This window comes from Centroberyx affinis, unplaced genomic scaffold, assembly GCF_046629955.1.
Source record: "Centroberyx affinis isolate AG114_WGS23_722 - 3 ecotype Tasmania unplaced genomic scaffold, CSIRO-AGI_Caff_v1 ptg005676l_1, whole genome shotgun sequence".
Lineage (NCBI taxonomy): Eukaryota > Metazoa > Chordata > Actinopteri > Beryciformes > Berycidae > Centroberyx > Centroberyx affinis.
This window is the reverse complement of record NW_027282863.1, coordinates 168192-184603: the sequence shown is the minus strand read 5'-3', so window position 1 is coordinate 184603 and position 16412 is coordinate 168192. Positions and strand designations below refer to the sequence as shown.

The 16412-nt window shown below is 41.8% G+C and overlaps 1 protein-coding gene across 1 annotated transcript in view; it reads right to left on the bottom strand.

Moving 5' to 3' along the window:
• cux1a (cut-like homeobox 1a) overlaps window positions 1-16412 on the bottom strand; it is a 182952-nt gene that overhangs the window by 26841 nt on the left and 139699 nt on the right. Inside the window, exons 17-21 of the mRNA XM_071547106.1 lie at window positions 15521-15601; window positions 9480-9581; window positions 7232-7713; window positions 1747-2103; window positions 436-595 (exon numbers count right to left, since the gene is read on the bottom strand). Coding sequence (XP_071403207.1) covers window positions 436-595; window positions 1747-2103; window positions 7232-7713; window positions 9480-9581; window positions 15521-15601 — 1182 coding nt within the window. The remainder of the gene's footprint in view (window positions 1-435; window positions 596-1746; window positions 2104-7231; window positions 7714-9479; window positions 9582-15520; window positions 15602-16412) is intronic.

The window sequence follows — 16412 nt, the reverse complement described above, 5'->3', positions numbered from 1 at the left end:
ATTGGCAGGGTTCCTACACGGTTTCCATTTTGAAATTCCATATTTTTCCCAGACCCTATGTTCTTGACTGGATTTGATTTTGGTGGGTATTTGATATAATGCATGCTGACAGCAGCTGGGTAATAAGAGCGTCCCTCTATCTGAACATTATTCTTCACATCAACAAAAACTGTGGACTCAAAGTGGCTCTACAACAACATAAAAGCTAGAATTATGTGTGTATCGGACCTGAACCGCAACATTTTCCATACTTTTCCGGACATTTTTTCAAATTTGCAAACTATTCAAGACCTGGAAATGACCAAATTCATTTTTAATACTTTTCCAGACATTCCAGACCTGCGTAGGAACCCTGTGTATAACTGCAAATAAAGAGTGCTTCTGCAACTGGTGTCACCCCTGTGCTGTGTGTATGTGGTCATGCTGGGTGCCTACCCTGCGGCTGGCCCTGTAAAGGCAGGACGTTCTGGCCCAGTTCTCCGTTGAGCCACAGCTGCATGCGAATGAAAGGCTCTCGGCCTTTCTGGGTCAGCTTGGCCCAGGGCTTCGGCCGGGACAGCATGTCGCTCACGCTCCCCTGAGACAGGCCCAGCACCTGCAACACACAGCACATGCTCAAGAGCACGCAGGCAGCCACATACACGCCGACATTAAGAATGAGTCAGAGGAGAACGACATTCTGATGTATAATCACGCTACTCATGTTACAACCGCATGCTTGCTCTGACTCATTGTATCTATGTTCCTGCTGGCAAGGGCATTCAGAAGAGTCATCACAAAGGCTGTAATTGTATTAGGAGGTAAAGTCCCACATGCATACTTTAAAACGTGTACTATGGCAGTGATTCTCAACCTTTTTCATATCAAGGACCCCAAATTTAGTCGACATTAGGGCCATGGACCCCCATTTGATGAGATTTTGTCTCTCGGACCCAAATCTGAGAATATTTTTATTGTTAGATATGATTTTGTCCAGAATTGCATGACTATCTGTATTGTAGGTAGAGAGATAACATCGAAACTATGACCAAAACAGTCATTCTTCTACGTTCTCAAATTGTGTTAACTTCTTGTAAATGAAATAATGGTGAAGTTTAACAATTCATTAATTTGCCTGGGGACCCCCTGGAACTCCCTCAAGGACCCGTGGTGGTCCCCGGACCCCACGTTGAGAACCACTGTACTGGAATTCACACTTGCATGCCAAATCCACAGTGAACATGGCCTTTCCTGAAACTACTTCTTGAACTTCTTGCTTGCTGTTCTAGGTGACATCTAGAGCAGTGGTCTTTGAGAGGGTTCCAGGAGGCCCCCAGCAAATTGATACATTGTTGAACTGCACCATTATTTCATTTACAAGAAGTTAACACAATTAGAGAATGTAGAAGAATGAGTGTTTTGATCATAGTTTCACTGTTGTCTCTCTACCTACAATACAGATAGTCATGGAATTCTGGACAAAATCACATCTAACAATAAAAATATTCTCAGATTTGCATCTGAGAGACAAAATCTCATCATATGGGGGTCCGTGGCTCTAATGTGGACTAAATTAAGGTCCTTGGTATGAAAAAGGTTGAGAATCACTGATCTAGAGCATTTGAAAGGCTGAGGAGTAAAAACCTATTTTGTGACACGACTCTTTAAGAAAAGGTCAACTGGAGGAGAGCTGAGTGAGTCGGTAGCACACTGTCACACCACTGAACATCATGTGGTGGTGGTGGTTTAGTTCTGGCAGGGGCAAACCTTCTCTCCGAAGATGCGCTGGCAGATGCCGTTCTTGGCCAGCTTGTCCTTGACCTGCTGAGTCAGCTCCTGAGTGTCCACCTCCTGGTACATGTAGAACTCGTACTGCTCCGGCTTCAGCGGCGCCACGGCTAGCTTGGGCGTTTTGGCCGCGGTGGCCACGGTGGAGCCGGACACCAGCAGCGGGCCCAGGGGACCCAGGCCGGACACGAGGCCCAGGGGCGACGGGCTGCTGTGGGGGGTGTCGGCCCGGCTGGGGGGACCCTGGGGCTCGGAGCCGGCCTGGGAGTACGGGGAGTCGGCCCGCGGCCAGTCCTTCCAGTAGTCCATGGAGGAGGCAGCCAGCCGGGGAGGCTTCTGGCAGAGACACAGAGAGACCAACAGTCAACTGGTGGGTTGGGGTAGTGGGTGTGGGGGGGTCACCTACAGCTAAAATCTTAGCTGCACAGATACTGAGGATAGTCAGTTTTAGCCCTTCCCATCATCCTTTGCTCAAACAGTAGTTCCGGTCTGTGGAAAAGATGCAATTTTTATGTATTTACAGTTAAAGTTAATTTCATAATACTGTAACAACTGTTCATTCGTTTAACTGTTAAATTAAATCTTGTAATATCCACATTATTGACATTTTGATAACTTATTCATCATGGAAACTGATCATGGTACGGTCAGGACAAGAAACATTGCAGATTATTTCGGCAAGTGCAAGGCTTTGCTGGTGGCTAAGCGAATTAGCGGCCCATTAGCTCACTATTCGCAACTCTGATTTCAATTTTTAGATTTTGTTATGGACTAATTTGCAGGTATGATCATTATTTCTGCTTCTTGTTCTGAGACACTGCGGCATCCACAGAACCAGGGGAGAGTTCCCAGAGCCACTGCAGAACTAACCTATAGTCTATGTATGTTACGGTGACCAGATGTCCCCGTTTTCCACGACAATCCCCCCTATATGTATAACTTTATTTCTCCTATAAATTACAAAGAGGTGCATCATTTCTGTCAATACGCCTACTCTACAAAGTATTTGTAATATCTGAATCATATAGCATTGATCTGGACGTTACTAGAATTGGAAGAAGACATGGGAGTTTGCGCACGGGACTGAAATCACTCACTCAAGTAAAAACTACATTACCAGACCTCCTTTAGTAGCTCAATATTAATTGTAGCTCAATATTAATCTCCAGCTACCCAGGTAAAAATTCTGGCTGCAATTACCCAATGTATTGCATGAGTGAACTCTGTCGTCCTAGGGTAATTTTACTTCAGAAAATCACCTTAATGTATGTAGATGGTCTATGACTAAGCATCTGTTTCCAATTAGTTCAGGCAGAACACTCAAGTCGTGCCCGCAGTCAGCTGATCGGCTATCAGCTGTCCTCTCCAAACAACAATCCAGCTGATCGGTATCAGCTGACTCTCAATCACAAATCACATTCAAATTTTACTTCATAAATCTGACAGCTCACACTCTCACTCTGCTGTTGATTGTTGCCAATGCTCCTATAGACCAGGTTGCTGCAAAACTCCCTCCACCTCCCCAACTTCCTCCTGCTATTGGTTGTACATAGGATGTTGTGCAAGCTATCTCTGAATTATGTCTGGTTGTATGTTATGGCTTTTATATATTGAATGATATATGTCTGAATCTCACGCATGCTGCTTGGATTCATTGGGGAGCATCCTCAAGAGCAGAGCCTTTCCGCCAAATACAACTGTATGTGTATATGCAATCAATGGTCCAAACTCTTAAGTGTCTCAGACTGAACAAACATTTGGATGAACCAATGCTAGTTAGTTACTTATTGTCACAAACAACACAGACACATAGAATGCTGGTCCATCTCATAACATTTATTAATTATATCATAGAATAAACAAACAAACCATACATACCTTTTCCTGGTTTTCCCACACGTGTTAAAGAGTACGGCTGTGTGTCTATTATACTGTCCCGACAGTATTTATGGGTGTCTGATGTCACTGTGGGACGGTTTCTGCTTTTGGTGTATAATTATCCTTTGTTCTTTTTGCTTATGGGGTGTGATAGTAGAAAGAAACATATATACCTTGATGTATATTGTCAAGGTAATATCTGATATCTATTATGTTGACCTATAATTTTACCAGATATGCCTTTATGGGACGCTTCACGTTACCTTCACCTAAAACCAATGCTTTAAAGAAGACTGTAATGTATAGGGCTATGTCAAACTGGAACAAGCTACCACTACATTTAACCCAGAACAGCAATCATTCCGAAAGAAATCAGTTTAGGCTACATATGATATTCTGTATGTGAAGGTTGATTATATTTGTGGTGCTAACTTAGGTAATGCTTCACTGTGCACTAGTAGTACTGGGCAGTTATATATACTGATATATACCTAGTTTACTTATTCTATTATTTACTTTAACCATTTACTGTTGAGGTGACATTATGAATGTGAGAGAACAATTTTTTTTTCTCTTATTTTTATTTTATTTTGTTTTTTTGATATTGTGGATTGTCCATTATGTGATGTTTGAATGTCTTGTCTTTTGTGTGGACCCCAGGAAGAATAGTTGCTACTGCGGTAATAACTAATGGGGATCCTAAATAAAACAATAAAAACAATAATTTTACTTGTGTTTTAGGTGAAGTTTTAGATCACCCCCGTTCTAGTAAAGTGGAAGGAACAGGAACCATGTGACTGTTGAAAAATCTACAGGCAGCAGGGACAAGCACACCCTCAAAGTATGTGGAATTGAAAGGAGTAGGCTTGATGGCGCACCCCGTTTCAGCAAAATACATAAATCTGGGGCAAGTTGACATGAACATACATCAGTGTAAATGAAGCAGCATAGTAAACACTTTGAGCAGCAGTCTGTACAGGCCTACAGTGATAAAGCATATTGTAGTGTGCCGTCTGTCTTATCTGTTGTCGTCTCTCTCCTCACTCCTGCCCCCCCGAATTGTTATCTTGCCTCCTCTTATTCCCCCACATCTCTCTTTCTCTCTCCTCCTCTCTCTTGTTAATTTCAGGCTGTGCAAAAGATAAACAGCGAGACAGTTATCCATTAATATATAAAACTTTAAATATATAGGATTTTCAGTATGTGCTCATCACTCCTCATCAGTCTCTTTACTGTAAAAAACACAAAGATCAAATCCAATCCTAATCCAATGAGTTATTTAATCAAAGGTTATGTTTCTATATATTTCACTAACTCATAATATTATTACAACCTGATAACCAACCTGCAACCCAACACAATAAAAATCCCCCCATGACTTAAAAATATAGCAGAAAATATTCTATGCGATCCATTCAAAATTAATAATTATTAGTAGCCTATGAAGGGTAAGTATTATAGGACAGGTAACTTTAGGTATGAAAAGCCTGGCGATCTAGAGACAGGAACTGGACCGGAACTACTGTTTCAGCAAAGAATGATGAGAAGGGCTAAAAACCTCTATGGAAGCTGCTAAAGGCTAATGACTAACTACTAGTGGTACAGTGGCCATGGGATCAAAGGAATCGATCATAGTGTAAAAAAATATGACACTAGCAGCTACAAGCTAACAGCTGGGTTCCCAACCGTGGCCCTGATGATGACTTTTCCATGACCTAAAAATGTTCTTCCTTCCTGGTTTGTTAATGTTGTTTTTCAGTCTGGTTTCCACTCCAGCTGGACTAAAAACATCAAAAACAACAAAAAGAGCCTCTTTCACACATGAAACCCATAAAATTGCTGTTTTAATTTTTCCGGTAAAGGCAGCAGTTTCTGTTGTTCACACAGGACATGCCTTTCCGCTTTTTTTAACGTAATGCTACCATTCACACAACGCTGGAAATACCATTAAGATGCTAGATGAATTCTCTTTGTCCGTCCGGACTCTGAGGATATCTCTTGTTTCCATGTCTGTCCAATTCGTCATTTTCGTCAAAAACGTAAAGCGTCCTACGTCACAGCGTCCTAACCTTTTGTGTGCTTGTGCCGTTAATGTTCTGGCATTCCTCACATATACGGTCGATACGGAACTTTACCAGTAATGTTACAACGTCTTGAGCAGTAAAATTGGTGGAACTGATTTACCGACATGTCATACTATACGTGGATGATGCCCCCATTTATTCAATAAGCTCTTTGATCAACGTATTGTTGTATAATAAGGGTAGCACTTAGGTAGCAGTTTACCTTTGTGCTCAGAATTTTACTGATTATGGGGCTTCTGAGATGATGCAAAGGTGGATAACATCCACTAAATGTGCGCAGTGATTAAAGGAATACCACATTTTTTGGTAAATTGTCCCATTGGTCAACATCTCTGTTAAGTGATGAGAACATAGACACCAAAATCATCCATGTACCTCGAGTAGATTGTTGCCTCCAGAGTCCATGCTAACCCTTTAAAGGAAGAATTCCTGGGTCCATTTTGTTGTTTGTAGGTATAGGTAGTGATAGTAGACTCCATGCTAACGCTTTAGCAGACATCATGTTGAGTGATAGTAGGCCATTAGCATTATCCAAAGTAAGATGACTGTGAGTGGTTTTGATTATATGGCCTGTAGAACTTTTTAAAGTTCTACAGGCCATATATGTAGCTAGGTTTATTACTAGGTTTATTACGATGTAGCTAGGTTTATTACGATTTCAGGTGAGAGTAATTTCTAGCTGTACAGTCTCCCATCTCCCACCAACTTCACTTCCTATGAAAACAAATCATGTAACACTATTATTTTTATGATATTTCCTGTAAATTTGACCAATCTCCCACACAAAACTACTCACCATTGAGCATTAAAGCTGCTATAAGTTCTCATTTTCTCACCTTTTTGAGATAATGCTAGTGGCCTACTATCACTCAACATAGTGTATGCTAAAGTGTTAGCATGGAGCTACTATCAGTCAACATAATGTATGCTGTAATGTATGTAATGTATGTGTATAATGTATGTTCTCACCACTTAACAGGAAAGTTGACCAATGGGTCCATCTCCCAATACCTCAGTGTAGGGCTGGGCAATATATCAATATTATATTGATATCGTGATATGAGACTAGATATCGTCTTAGATTTTGGATATCGTAATATCGTGATATGGCATAAGTGTCTTTTCCTGGTTTTAAAGGCTGCATTACAGTAAAGTGATGTCATTTTCTGAACGTACCAGACTGTTCTAGCTGTTCTATTATTTGCCTTTACCCACTTAGTCATTATATCCACATTACTGATGATTATTTATCAAAAATCTCATTGTGTAAATATTTTGTGAAAGCACAAATAGTCATCCCTACAATATTGTCGCAATATCGATATCGAGGTATTTGGTAAAAAATATTGTGATATTTGATTTTGTCCATATCGCCCAGCCCTACCTCAGTGTATTCATTTAAGTGTTACCATGCATAATAAAACACTTTACATACTTTTCCCCAATGGTGTCAATGCGATTTGATGATCCAACTAGGATCAGAGGAAGGCGAGGCACTTTACCTCTTTGCAGTCCTCTTGACTCCGAGCCTCCTCGCTCATGGCCCAGCCTCCTGAGTTCACGCTGCTCCACCATTGGTCCCTCCAGGAGCCCCGCCCCTGCTTGCTTCCTCCATCCGACAGTGTTCCTCCCACACCGACCTCTCCCACTGCCACCTCGCCCCCCTCCTTCTTCACTAGACCGGAGTGGAAGTCTAGGAGGGAAGATGGCGAGGGGGAAGAGGACGGGTTTCCGGAGGCCTTCTTGAGGGACAGAGCCAAAGGGGAGTAGGAGGACGGAGACAGGACGGCAGGGGCTCCCAGTAATTTGGGGGACAGCAGGGAGAGGTCTGCGGGGCCCATGGAAGAGGCCTTGAGGATGGGCTCCAGCGCAGCCTGCTGGGCCTCCATCTCCTTGCGGGCTTGTTCTAGGATGGAGTGGATGGTGTCGTCTGAGGAGCCTCCTATGCTGCTGCCGCCGGTGGAGGACGGCTGGGAGGAGTCGACTGGAGGGGGGAAGGGGGTGTGGGGGTTTATAATGTAGTACGTTTAGGGAGGAGAAACTTTCATGCTTATTTTCACTTATCAGCAAAATAAAACATGGCTTAAGTAATAATCAAAAAACGAATCACCACTCTTCAATTCAGTATATATAGTACCCACTGAACTGCATTTATTTGAATACATTTCCAATTTTTAGACCAGATTCACATTCACTATTCCCACAGTCTTAAATAAATACACTGCTGAGCCAGCAGGGGTGAACCGAATGTAAAAGTTGAGATTTTCTTAAAATGCTTGCTTGTTTTACAGATAATATACATGCCAAATTTACCAGCTCACCCTTCTAGTTGGTAAAAAAAAGTCTCAGGTTATATTTTCCACAATATGTTTTTGTCGATAAGCGAGGCGGAAACAAATTGGCACATTTTTGACCAGACCTTGGCCTGATGTTCTCTCCACAAGCTGCGTGGAGGCATTAAGGGTAAATAATACTTCTGCGTCGAGCTGCCACCGTAGTGACAGCATGGGTGCCTACGGTGGTGCATTTATGATTCTGTGTCGGTGATTGGGTTTGTACACCACCAAAACACTAGACAGCAGTGGCGTGCTTTGTTAACGTGAAAGTAATAACAGAAGAAAGGAGTCATTCCTATGTTCCCAGGGTCCTATGTTGCCCAGATTTATATGGCACATAATGGGAACATGACAAAGGGTCCTATGTTCCCAGGGTCCTATGTTCCCCAGTTCTACATATGTGCTCTCCCAGGGTCCTATGTTCCCATGGTCCTATGTTCCCAAGGTCCTATGTTACCAGGGTCCTATGTTTCCCAGCTCTATATAGCACATAATGGGAACCTGAAAAAGATGTTCCCCAGCTCTGTATTCGCTTAATATGGTTAGTTAGGGTTAGGGTTAGGGTTAGGGTTTAGGGTTAGGGTTAAACATAGGACCCTGGGAACATAGGACCCTTTGTCATGTTCCCATTATGTGCCATATAAATCTGGGGAACATAGGACCCTGGGAACATAAGACCCTTTGTCATGTTCCCATTATGTGACATATAAATCTGGGGAACATAGGACCCTGGGAACACAGGACCCTGGGAACATAGGACCCTTTGTCATGTTCCCATTATGTTCCATATAAATCTGGGGAACATAGGACCCTGGGAACATAGGAATGACTCCCCTTCAAACAACAACAAAAAAACAGCCTCGGCCTGCACTGTACTGTATTTTGAATGCAGAAATCTTCGGAGCAGGTGCACTGTGACTTACTTTACTTTGTTTCACTCACTACCATTCAGCAACCCCTGCTGTCATATCATGCTTCAGGAAAGCAGAGATACTACACACTGAACCTTTAAATATTGAGATATGTTGTCAAAGTAATATTAACAGAGTGAACTAGGTAGAACTTAATTGGCTAGTAAGAGCTGTGGCGTAGACCAGCCACTAGAGGGCTCCTGGTTGGTTGTTTTGTCCTTATCCCTCGCTAGCTGCTTTCATTTGCAGTTCTGTCTTTATCAAAGCCACACAAACTTCTAGAAAGTAAAGGCTTCAATTGGTTCAGTGGAACGTAGTATGGCTCTATGACAAGAATGCTGAAAGACTGTTAATAATTAAAAGAAATAATTTAGAAAACAGCTTCTAACTTCTACTTATAACATCCTTTGCACAGTACATACAGTTTTAGTTTTAGCCTGGAGTTGGCCTGATATCCAATACCGGTATTGGCATTGGTGCATCTCTAAAATGTATCTACTCACCAGCCTTCTGAACCTGCAGCTCTCTCTTGGCCTGCTCTAAAATGGACTTGATGGCCTCATCTGAGCCAGTCTCTGGGGTTCGAATCCGTGTGGTGATGTTACCTGGAGAGGACACAGAATACTCACTTGACCGGAGGAAACATAAAGGGCAAAAGAGGAGCCTAGGAATGGAACATTTGAGAGATTTTAATGACGTTAATTATAAAAAAAAAAAAGAAAAAATAAAACTACAGTAACTCAACTACATATGTTTTTAATTTTAGTTTAATGATAGTTTTTTAAAACTACTACATCTCTGGTAAAAGTTATCAGGTGCAAGATTTTTGCAGCCAGCAGAGGCTGCAAAAATCTGTGAACCTTCTACCAACACCGTTACACTATGAATATGGCAAAAATCTCAGATTTAGGTCATATAAAAATGTGTAAATTAACAATTATTGCTGAAATTCCTATTATTATTATTATTATTATTATTATTATTATTATTATTATTATTATTATTATTATTATTATAATTTCCTGTGTTTTTCCTAACTTGGCCCTAAATTAGTAACCTTTTTTGTTAGGCCCCCCCTACCCAGCGATAAAGAGTGGACTCTTTTTAACATGGCACTATCTCCTCATGGTGAACAACTTTGCCAATAGCAGAAGCTAAGGCTATAATTTTTCCGCCATTTTAGATTTTTTTAAAAACCTTTATAAATCCTCTTCTCATGAACCGCAGGTCAGAATGACACAAAATTTGGCAGCTATTTTAATTGGGTGTGAAGAACGAAGTCCATTAGCAAGTTAAGTTTCAGAAAAGATCTAATCGAAAAGTGAAAAAGTGGTCACCGTAGAGAGCAAGTTTTGATGGCTCCAGCCACAACCACCATTCCTTGAGGCATTGAAACAGCCGATACAGCCTGGATGGATCACATGACAATGATACGCCTGAGATCACATCACAATCACACGTCACCGTTTTCCCCGTCCGCACTACAACACAAAACCGACATTTTCAAATTCATCCAACTGGGAGAGCGTTTTCGGAAAGCTCCGTTTTCAGTGGTCGAAAACGCCGGCTTAGTGTGGATGGAAGGCCAAAACGGAGTAGTGTTTCTCCCCTCTAATTCATTAAATAATACAGCATTAAACTAATAATTCTACCAGTAACCTCTAAACCTGCTTGAAAATGTTGATTATGAATGCCTAGCCTACTTAGATCTCTGGCATACAGGTCTTCCTAGGCGACATCCATCCAAGACCCAAAACTGATGATGTAAAAGCTGTTTCATCAACAATTACACTTCCTATGAGATGAGTCAAACGTTGAGAATTGGGACAAAATATACGCTCATTGGGGAGCATAACCTGAGAAACCCTAGCTCCTGCAAAAAACAAAAGGGGACCGAGTTTGGGATTAGGGAGCACTTGACTACACTTCAAGCTACAGTGCCCCTTTTCTCATGCTAGCTTTGCAAAAAGTCTAACTGAGCTCCATTTCTCATAATGCATCATATCTCCCTGACTATAACACTTTTAAAATTCCATTTCCATTTCAACCACAAATCCTTATAACTTTGAGCATAGCCTTTGACGATAACAAGTCTAAAATCGACCAATGCCACGACAAAAGCAACAGCAAAAGAAGATGGAAAATAGTGGCAGGAGAGTCAGCATCAAGGGAAAAAGTTAGAGAGTGTACCTGCCGCTGAACGCTGCTGGATTTGGGTGGCGTGTCTTAACCAATCACAGAGATGGAACACAGGCACATGTGTGAACTTGGTGAGAGAGGGTCAATCAGAGACCTAAATCAAGCTCTGCTTACACCTCAGCCTCCTATTCACCGCGGCTCTCACTTCCCATTGGACGTGCCTGAACTTAGTCAAAAAATACCCCAAATATTGATTCCTAATTATGCAAATTAGGGTATGGCGTATTTCATAAATAGACTATTCGGCTCCAAATGGTCTATCAATACCAAACTTGGCACAAGCACCCACATTAATAACTTAGTAACAGCCTACCAAGTATGACATCAATGGCATTAAATATGACGGAATTGCAACCGCTATTTTGGATGTCTTCGACAAAAACTGTGTGTCTACCTGGTACTTAATGTCACATTAGGTTTAACATTATTGGGCATAACTTTGTTTTCCGATCTTTGCCCTCATGCAGTGGAAACTGGTGCGATGCTGCTCGCAGCTATATTTATAGTTGTTTTTGATTAATGTATTGTATACTTAATGAAACTAGTAGTTACAGTAACAAATTATAATGTCGCAAAATTGACCAATCCAGCAAAAATTACCATTTTCACCTGTGGTGCCTCACCTTACTCACATGCTATAGAATTATTTAGTAATTCATCCCATTATCCAATGTGCTGTTCACTGCAAGTATGACTAATGCCTGTATCTCACTAATGTGTATTGTAATATGTAATAAAGTTGAACGCTATCCTGGTTGCATTTCTTGTTAATCACATACTGTGATTCATTTACTTAATCATCCTGTTTATACATCCTGTTCTATTCATACTGATGTGTTGGTGGAGTTTATTATTCTTTTTAGGACAACACCGCATCAGCTGTGGTAACCAATTATGCTTCTAGGAATTCATAATGTTATTCTGTGGCCGGTCACACAGTGGCTGAGCCACTTATTGTCGGTCAGTCCAAAAAATGACAGCACATGTGCCTTTACAGGACACGGCTATGAGCCTGGCTGAAGCTGTGCTAACATGTTATCCACTGTTGCCATGTTATGACAGAGCTTCTGGCGAACAACCACAATGCCGACGCATGCGCACAAGATGATCATCATCTTGTGTGCGTAATAGAGAGGGTAAAGGGGATATGACACCATTGACAGGCGACCAAATGAAACTGACCGTTACCTTGATTAAAATTACGGATTTCTCTAGGTTTGAAAATTGTTGGAAACAATAAAGTCGAGATGAAATGAAAAATGCATTTTTAACCCTTTTAGATCACATCCCCGGTCATATTGTGCACCTATTTAACAATATATGGCAAAAAAAAATACAAAAAAATCAATTTCTTTGTATTCTTATATCAAAATCCAATCATGTTTTCTTCCTGTAAAACAAAATATGCCGTGTGCTTACGTAAGCATGAACCAACCAATTTCAACCAATAATATCATGACATCCACCCATCAATCATTCTTCAACCTGGTGTGTGTGGAGCCAACAGTCCTCTGTAGCTCAGTTTCTCTCTGTAGCTCCGTATCGCGCTAAACTCTAAGCCCCGCCCACTGTTTAGCGGTCCAATCAAATGCGAAGGATTTGATTTAAATCCCTCTTGTAACTGTACACCGCTCAAATATTCCGTTTCACTGGGAAATACGTCACAGTGCAGAAGCTAAAGACGCTCTAACTTCCGTTTCAGTGGGACTTTAAACTAGTAGTTTTTAGACATTTTAATGCAGAAAAGTTACATATTGGGCCTTTAAGTTGTACTCATTTTCTACTGTGTTTTTTGGAGTGCTGTCATGCCCACATTTTTTTCACGGATTCTTTGGTGAACAGCAGGAGACTCAGCAGGCTATGTAGTTTCTTCTGTAACTTCAACAAATCAACCCCCTCTCCCTCCATCTCCCCTGGGCTCAGCTTTTACAACACAGTCAATCCTGTTAACACAAGAGGCCACAGCTACTGTACACATGTTCTTCATGAACCAGGAAACCAGAGCAGGGTGCTTCCAGTTCCCCCCCCTCCCTCCCTGTTTCTAAAATGGGAATATTTGGATGGGCCCCACAAGAAAACAAAGCAGGCTTCAGTAGTGGGGAGCTTAATTGGTGTTAGAGGTTATACATGATGGGGGGAGACGCAGTGGCCTCATGATCCCACTGCCTGGCCTCATGTTGTCCTTAGCCAGCGGTAAGAGTTATTGCGCAAGGTCGCACTCGCTAAAGTGTGTGAAAATAGTGTGTGTGTGTGAGTGAGTGAGAAAAGGGGGAGCAGCTGGCCATGAAGTTGAAGTAATTTGAGGCTGAAACGGGGATGACCCTGCCAAGGGCAAAGACGGCCAAATGTCTGATTGGAGGGGGTGGTTACTGGTGGTACCAGTGAGCTGACCCAGTTTGACCCCTCTCTCTCTCGCTCTTCCTCTCCCTCTCTCTCTCCCTCCCTTTCTCTCTCTCACACACACATACACACACACACATATCATCACTGCTCTGGCAGAACCAGACGCCCAGCTGTTACGCCAAAGAAACAGAACATTACTTTGGCAAGGAGGGTTCTGATCTACCGTTTGGATAGGCTGCATACAATTCAAAGCCAAAGTTTCATAACTAAATGGTTGGTGAGGAACTTAAATGCAAACAAGGTAACTAGTGTCACCAGGGGGAATGACCTAATCAAATGAGATCCACTAAAACTCACTAATGCCTGCAACCATGTCAGCTACTCCAAAGTGGTGTCTGGGACTTTTTGGTAAAAAAAAAGAAGAATCTGGGGCCAGTTGCATAAAGCTAGTTTAAGACTAGTCTAAGCCTTAGACTGGTCTTGGATTCTCAGGTTGGACTAGGCTAATTAAGACTGTTACTTAAATATTACGACTTATTATGATTAAGACTTATTTTGAGGTAGGAAAGATAGCCACCTTCCCCCTGGCTAATCTTGAGTTAAGAACTTTGTTGTTATGGCAACGAGGCAGCCTAACTGTGAGTGGGAAGTTTAAATACTGGAGCTGTTTCATAAAAGACGGCAAATCTCTGTTATTTTGGAAAGACCTGAAGAAGAGAATGAGACAGAAAACAACACATTAGAGATCTACAACAATCAAGAAGTTGTAGGAACGGGTAAATATAAGTGTCTATCGCAAGTCTGACTTAAGGTCACATTTAAGTCTAAGACTAGGTCTGTCTTTGCATCTGGCCCCCTGGTTAGGATCGAGCAACAACTAAGGACCTCCACTTTTCCAAACATGCCAACTGGTTGAAGGCCACCACTGCTGCTGCTCATGAAGCTAGTAGGGTTGAATTGCTTTGTGCATGTGGCCTGCTGAAGTGCCAAACAGCATGTAGCAACCACACCCAGGCCACTTTCACGACACATGAACCGCTGCATCGGTTTGGGGAAAGTACATAGTTGGGCAAATAAAGGAGCTTTTTAAAGGCGAAATTATACATATGAGGTTTTGCCCTGATGTCAAAGTGGGAGACAGATTGCGTGGATCGGTTTGGACTCGTTTTTACACTGTTTTTTTTTCCCTGTTGGTTTTTTTGTTTTTTTTTACAGACGCACTCTCCCTACTGGCTGAAAGAGTGCACCCTTGCTAACAATGCTCACCCTTCAACCTCTTCGCTGTCTGTGATTCCGTGAAACCTCTAAATCACAGAGACCGATAATCACTTTTTGGTGCAACTATCGATTTTCCTCAGCCTGTGGCTCTCTAATGCAGTGGTTCTCAACATGGGGTCCGGGGACCACCAGTGGTCCTTGAGAGGGTTCTAGGGGGTCCCCAGCAAATTGATAAATTGTTGAACTTCACCATTATTTCATTTACAAGAAGTTAACACAATTAGAGAATGTAGAAGAATGGCTGTTTTGATCATAGTTTCTCTGTTATCTCTCTACTTACAATACAGATAGTCATGGAATTTTGGACAAAATCGTATCTAACAATAAAAAATATTCTCATATTTGGGTCCAAGAGACAGAATCTCATCATATGGGGGTCCGTGGCTCTAATGTGGACTAAATTAGGGGTCCTTGATATGAAAAAGGTTGAGAATCACTGCTCTAATGCATGTTTTGCACCGATATTGCTGCATACCTTCAACCTCAAGTCAGTCACCTGCATGTGAAATTATCCTGCTATAAAAAGCAGTCCTTGGGTATTTAATGAAACATCACCGCCATTTGAATGTAAACCCCTTACGATTTTTCAACAAGACTCCAGGCCAGAATTGTCAAACTACGGACAGCGTCTACAGAACATTGGCAGCCTTATACAACAGAGTAGCCGAGCTCCAAATAAACACACGTCTAGCTCCAATCACGATAGGGAAGGCAAAGAACAGACCTGGCCTCGAGGAGCCTTCAGAGCTGGTTCTTCGCTTCGGAACCTCCTGTAACACTCTGTTTAGGTTCTGGCCTGGGTTCTCTGTTGGAAAACAAGCGGCGACAGATAAGACAGTAAGCAGTCAGGACCCCTGGACTAGATGGTGGATGGATGGAAGAGCTGATGGATCTCAAAAGACCACTTTGAATCTGTAGCTTAAAGGAAAATACCCCCTCGGATACTCTTACACTATTAGGTATCATCAGTCTATGATGTTCAATGCATTCCAGGATTTATTTTGTGATGAAGTGTTTTAATTTACTTTTTTGGTGTATCCGCTTTTCCTCGACCTGCCTCGTCAACGTCTACTTCAGTTAGTGATTTCCTACGTTTCCCAGAATGCCTTTCGACAACCCCTGTAGAAGGGGTGTGACCTTATTGCTTTCAATCAACGGAGGGCGTATGAGCTTATAAATATAGCTGGCTAGTTTGTGAACATTAGGGCGTGTCTATGATCATACTCATAACACAATATGTCTTGTGGCTGCATTGCCTCATGGACTATTGAGGTTACTGCCGGTAGAGAAATTGGTCTCTCTGTTTCTTCTACGATTAATTTCTCTGTAGGATTGTTAAGCATGGGAAAATATCTCAACATGACGTCATGTTGTCTGCGTTCGGCCAGTTATCTATGGAATAAGAAAAATACAACAAAATGGACCCAGGAATGCAAGGTACATCGCCAATAGTTGTTTTTTAACAGTGTTACAGTGTTTAAGGGTGGATTTTTCCTTTAACAAAGACCTCATATATTTGTTGTCTTAACGTCTATGTCAAAGCATTACTTAATACCTTGACATTTTCAACTTTTGTATATTATTTTTGTTTGCACTTGTCACAATATGAGGAAGAA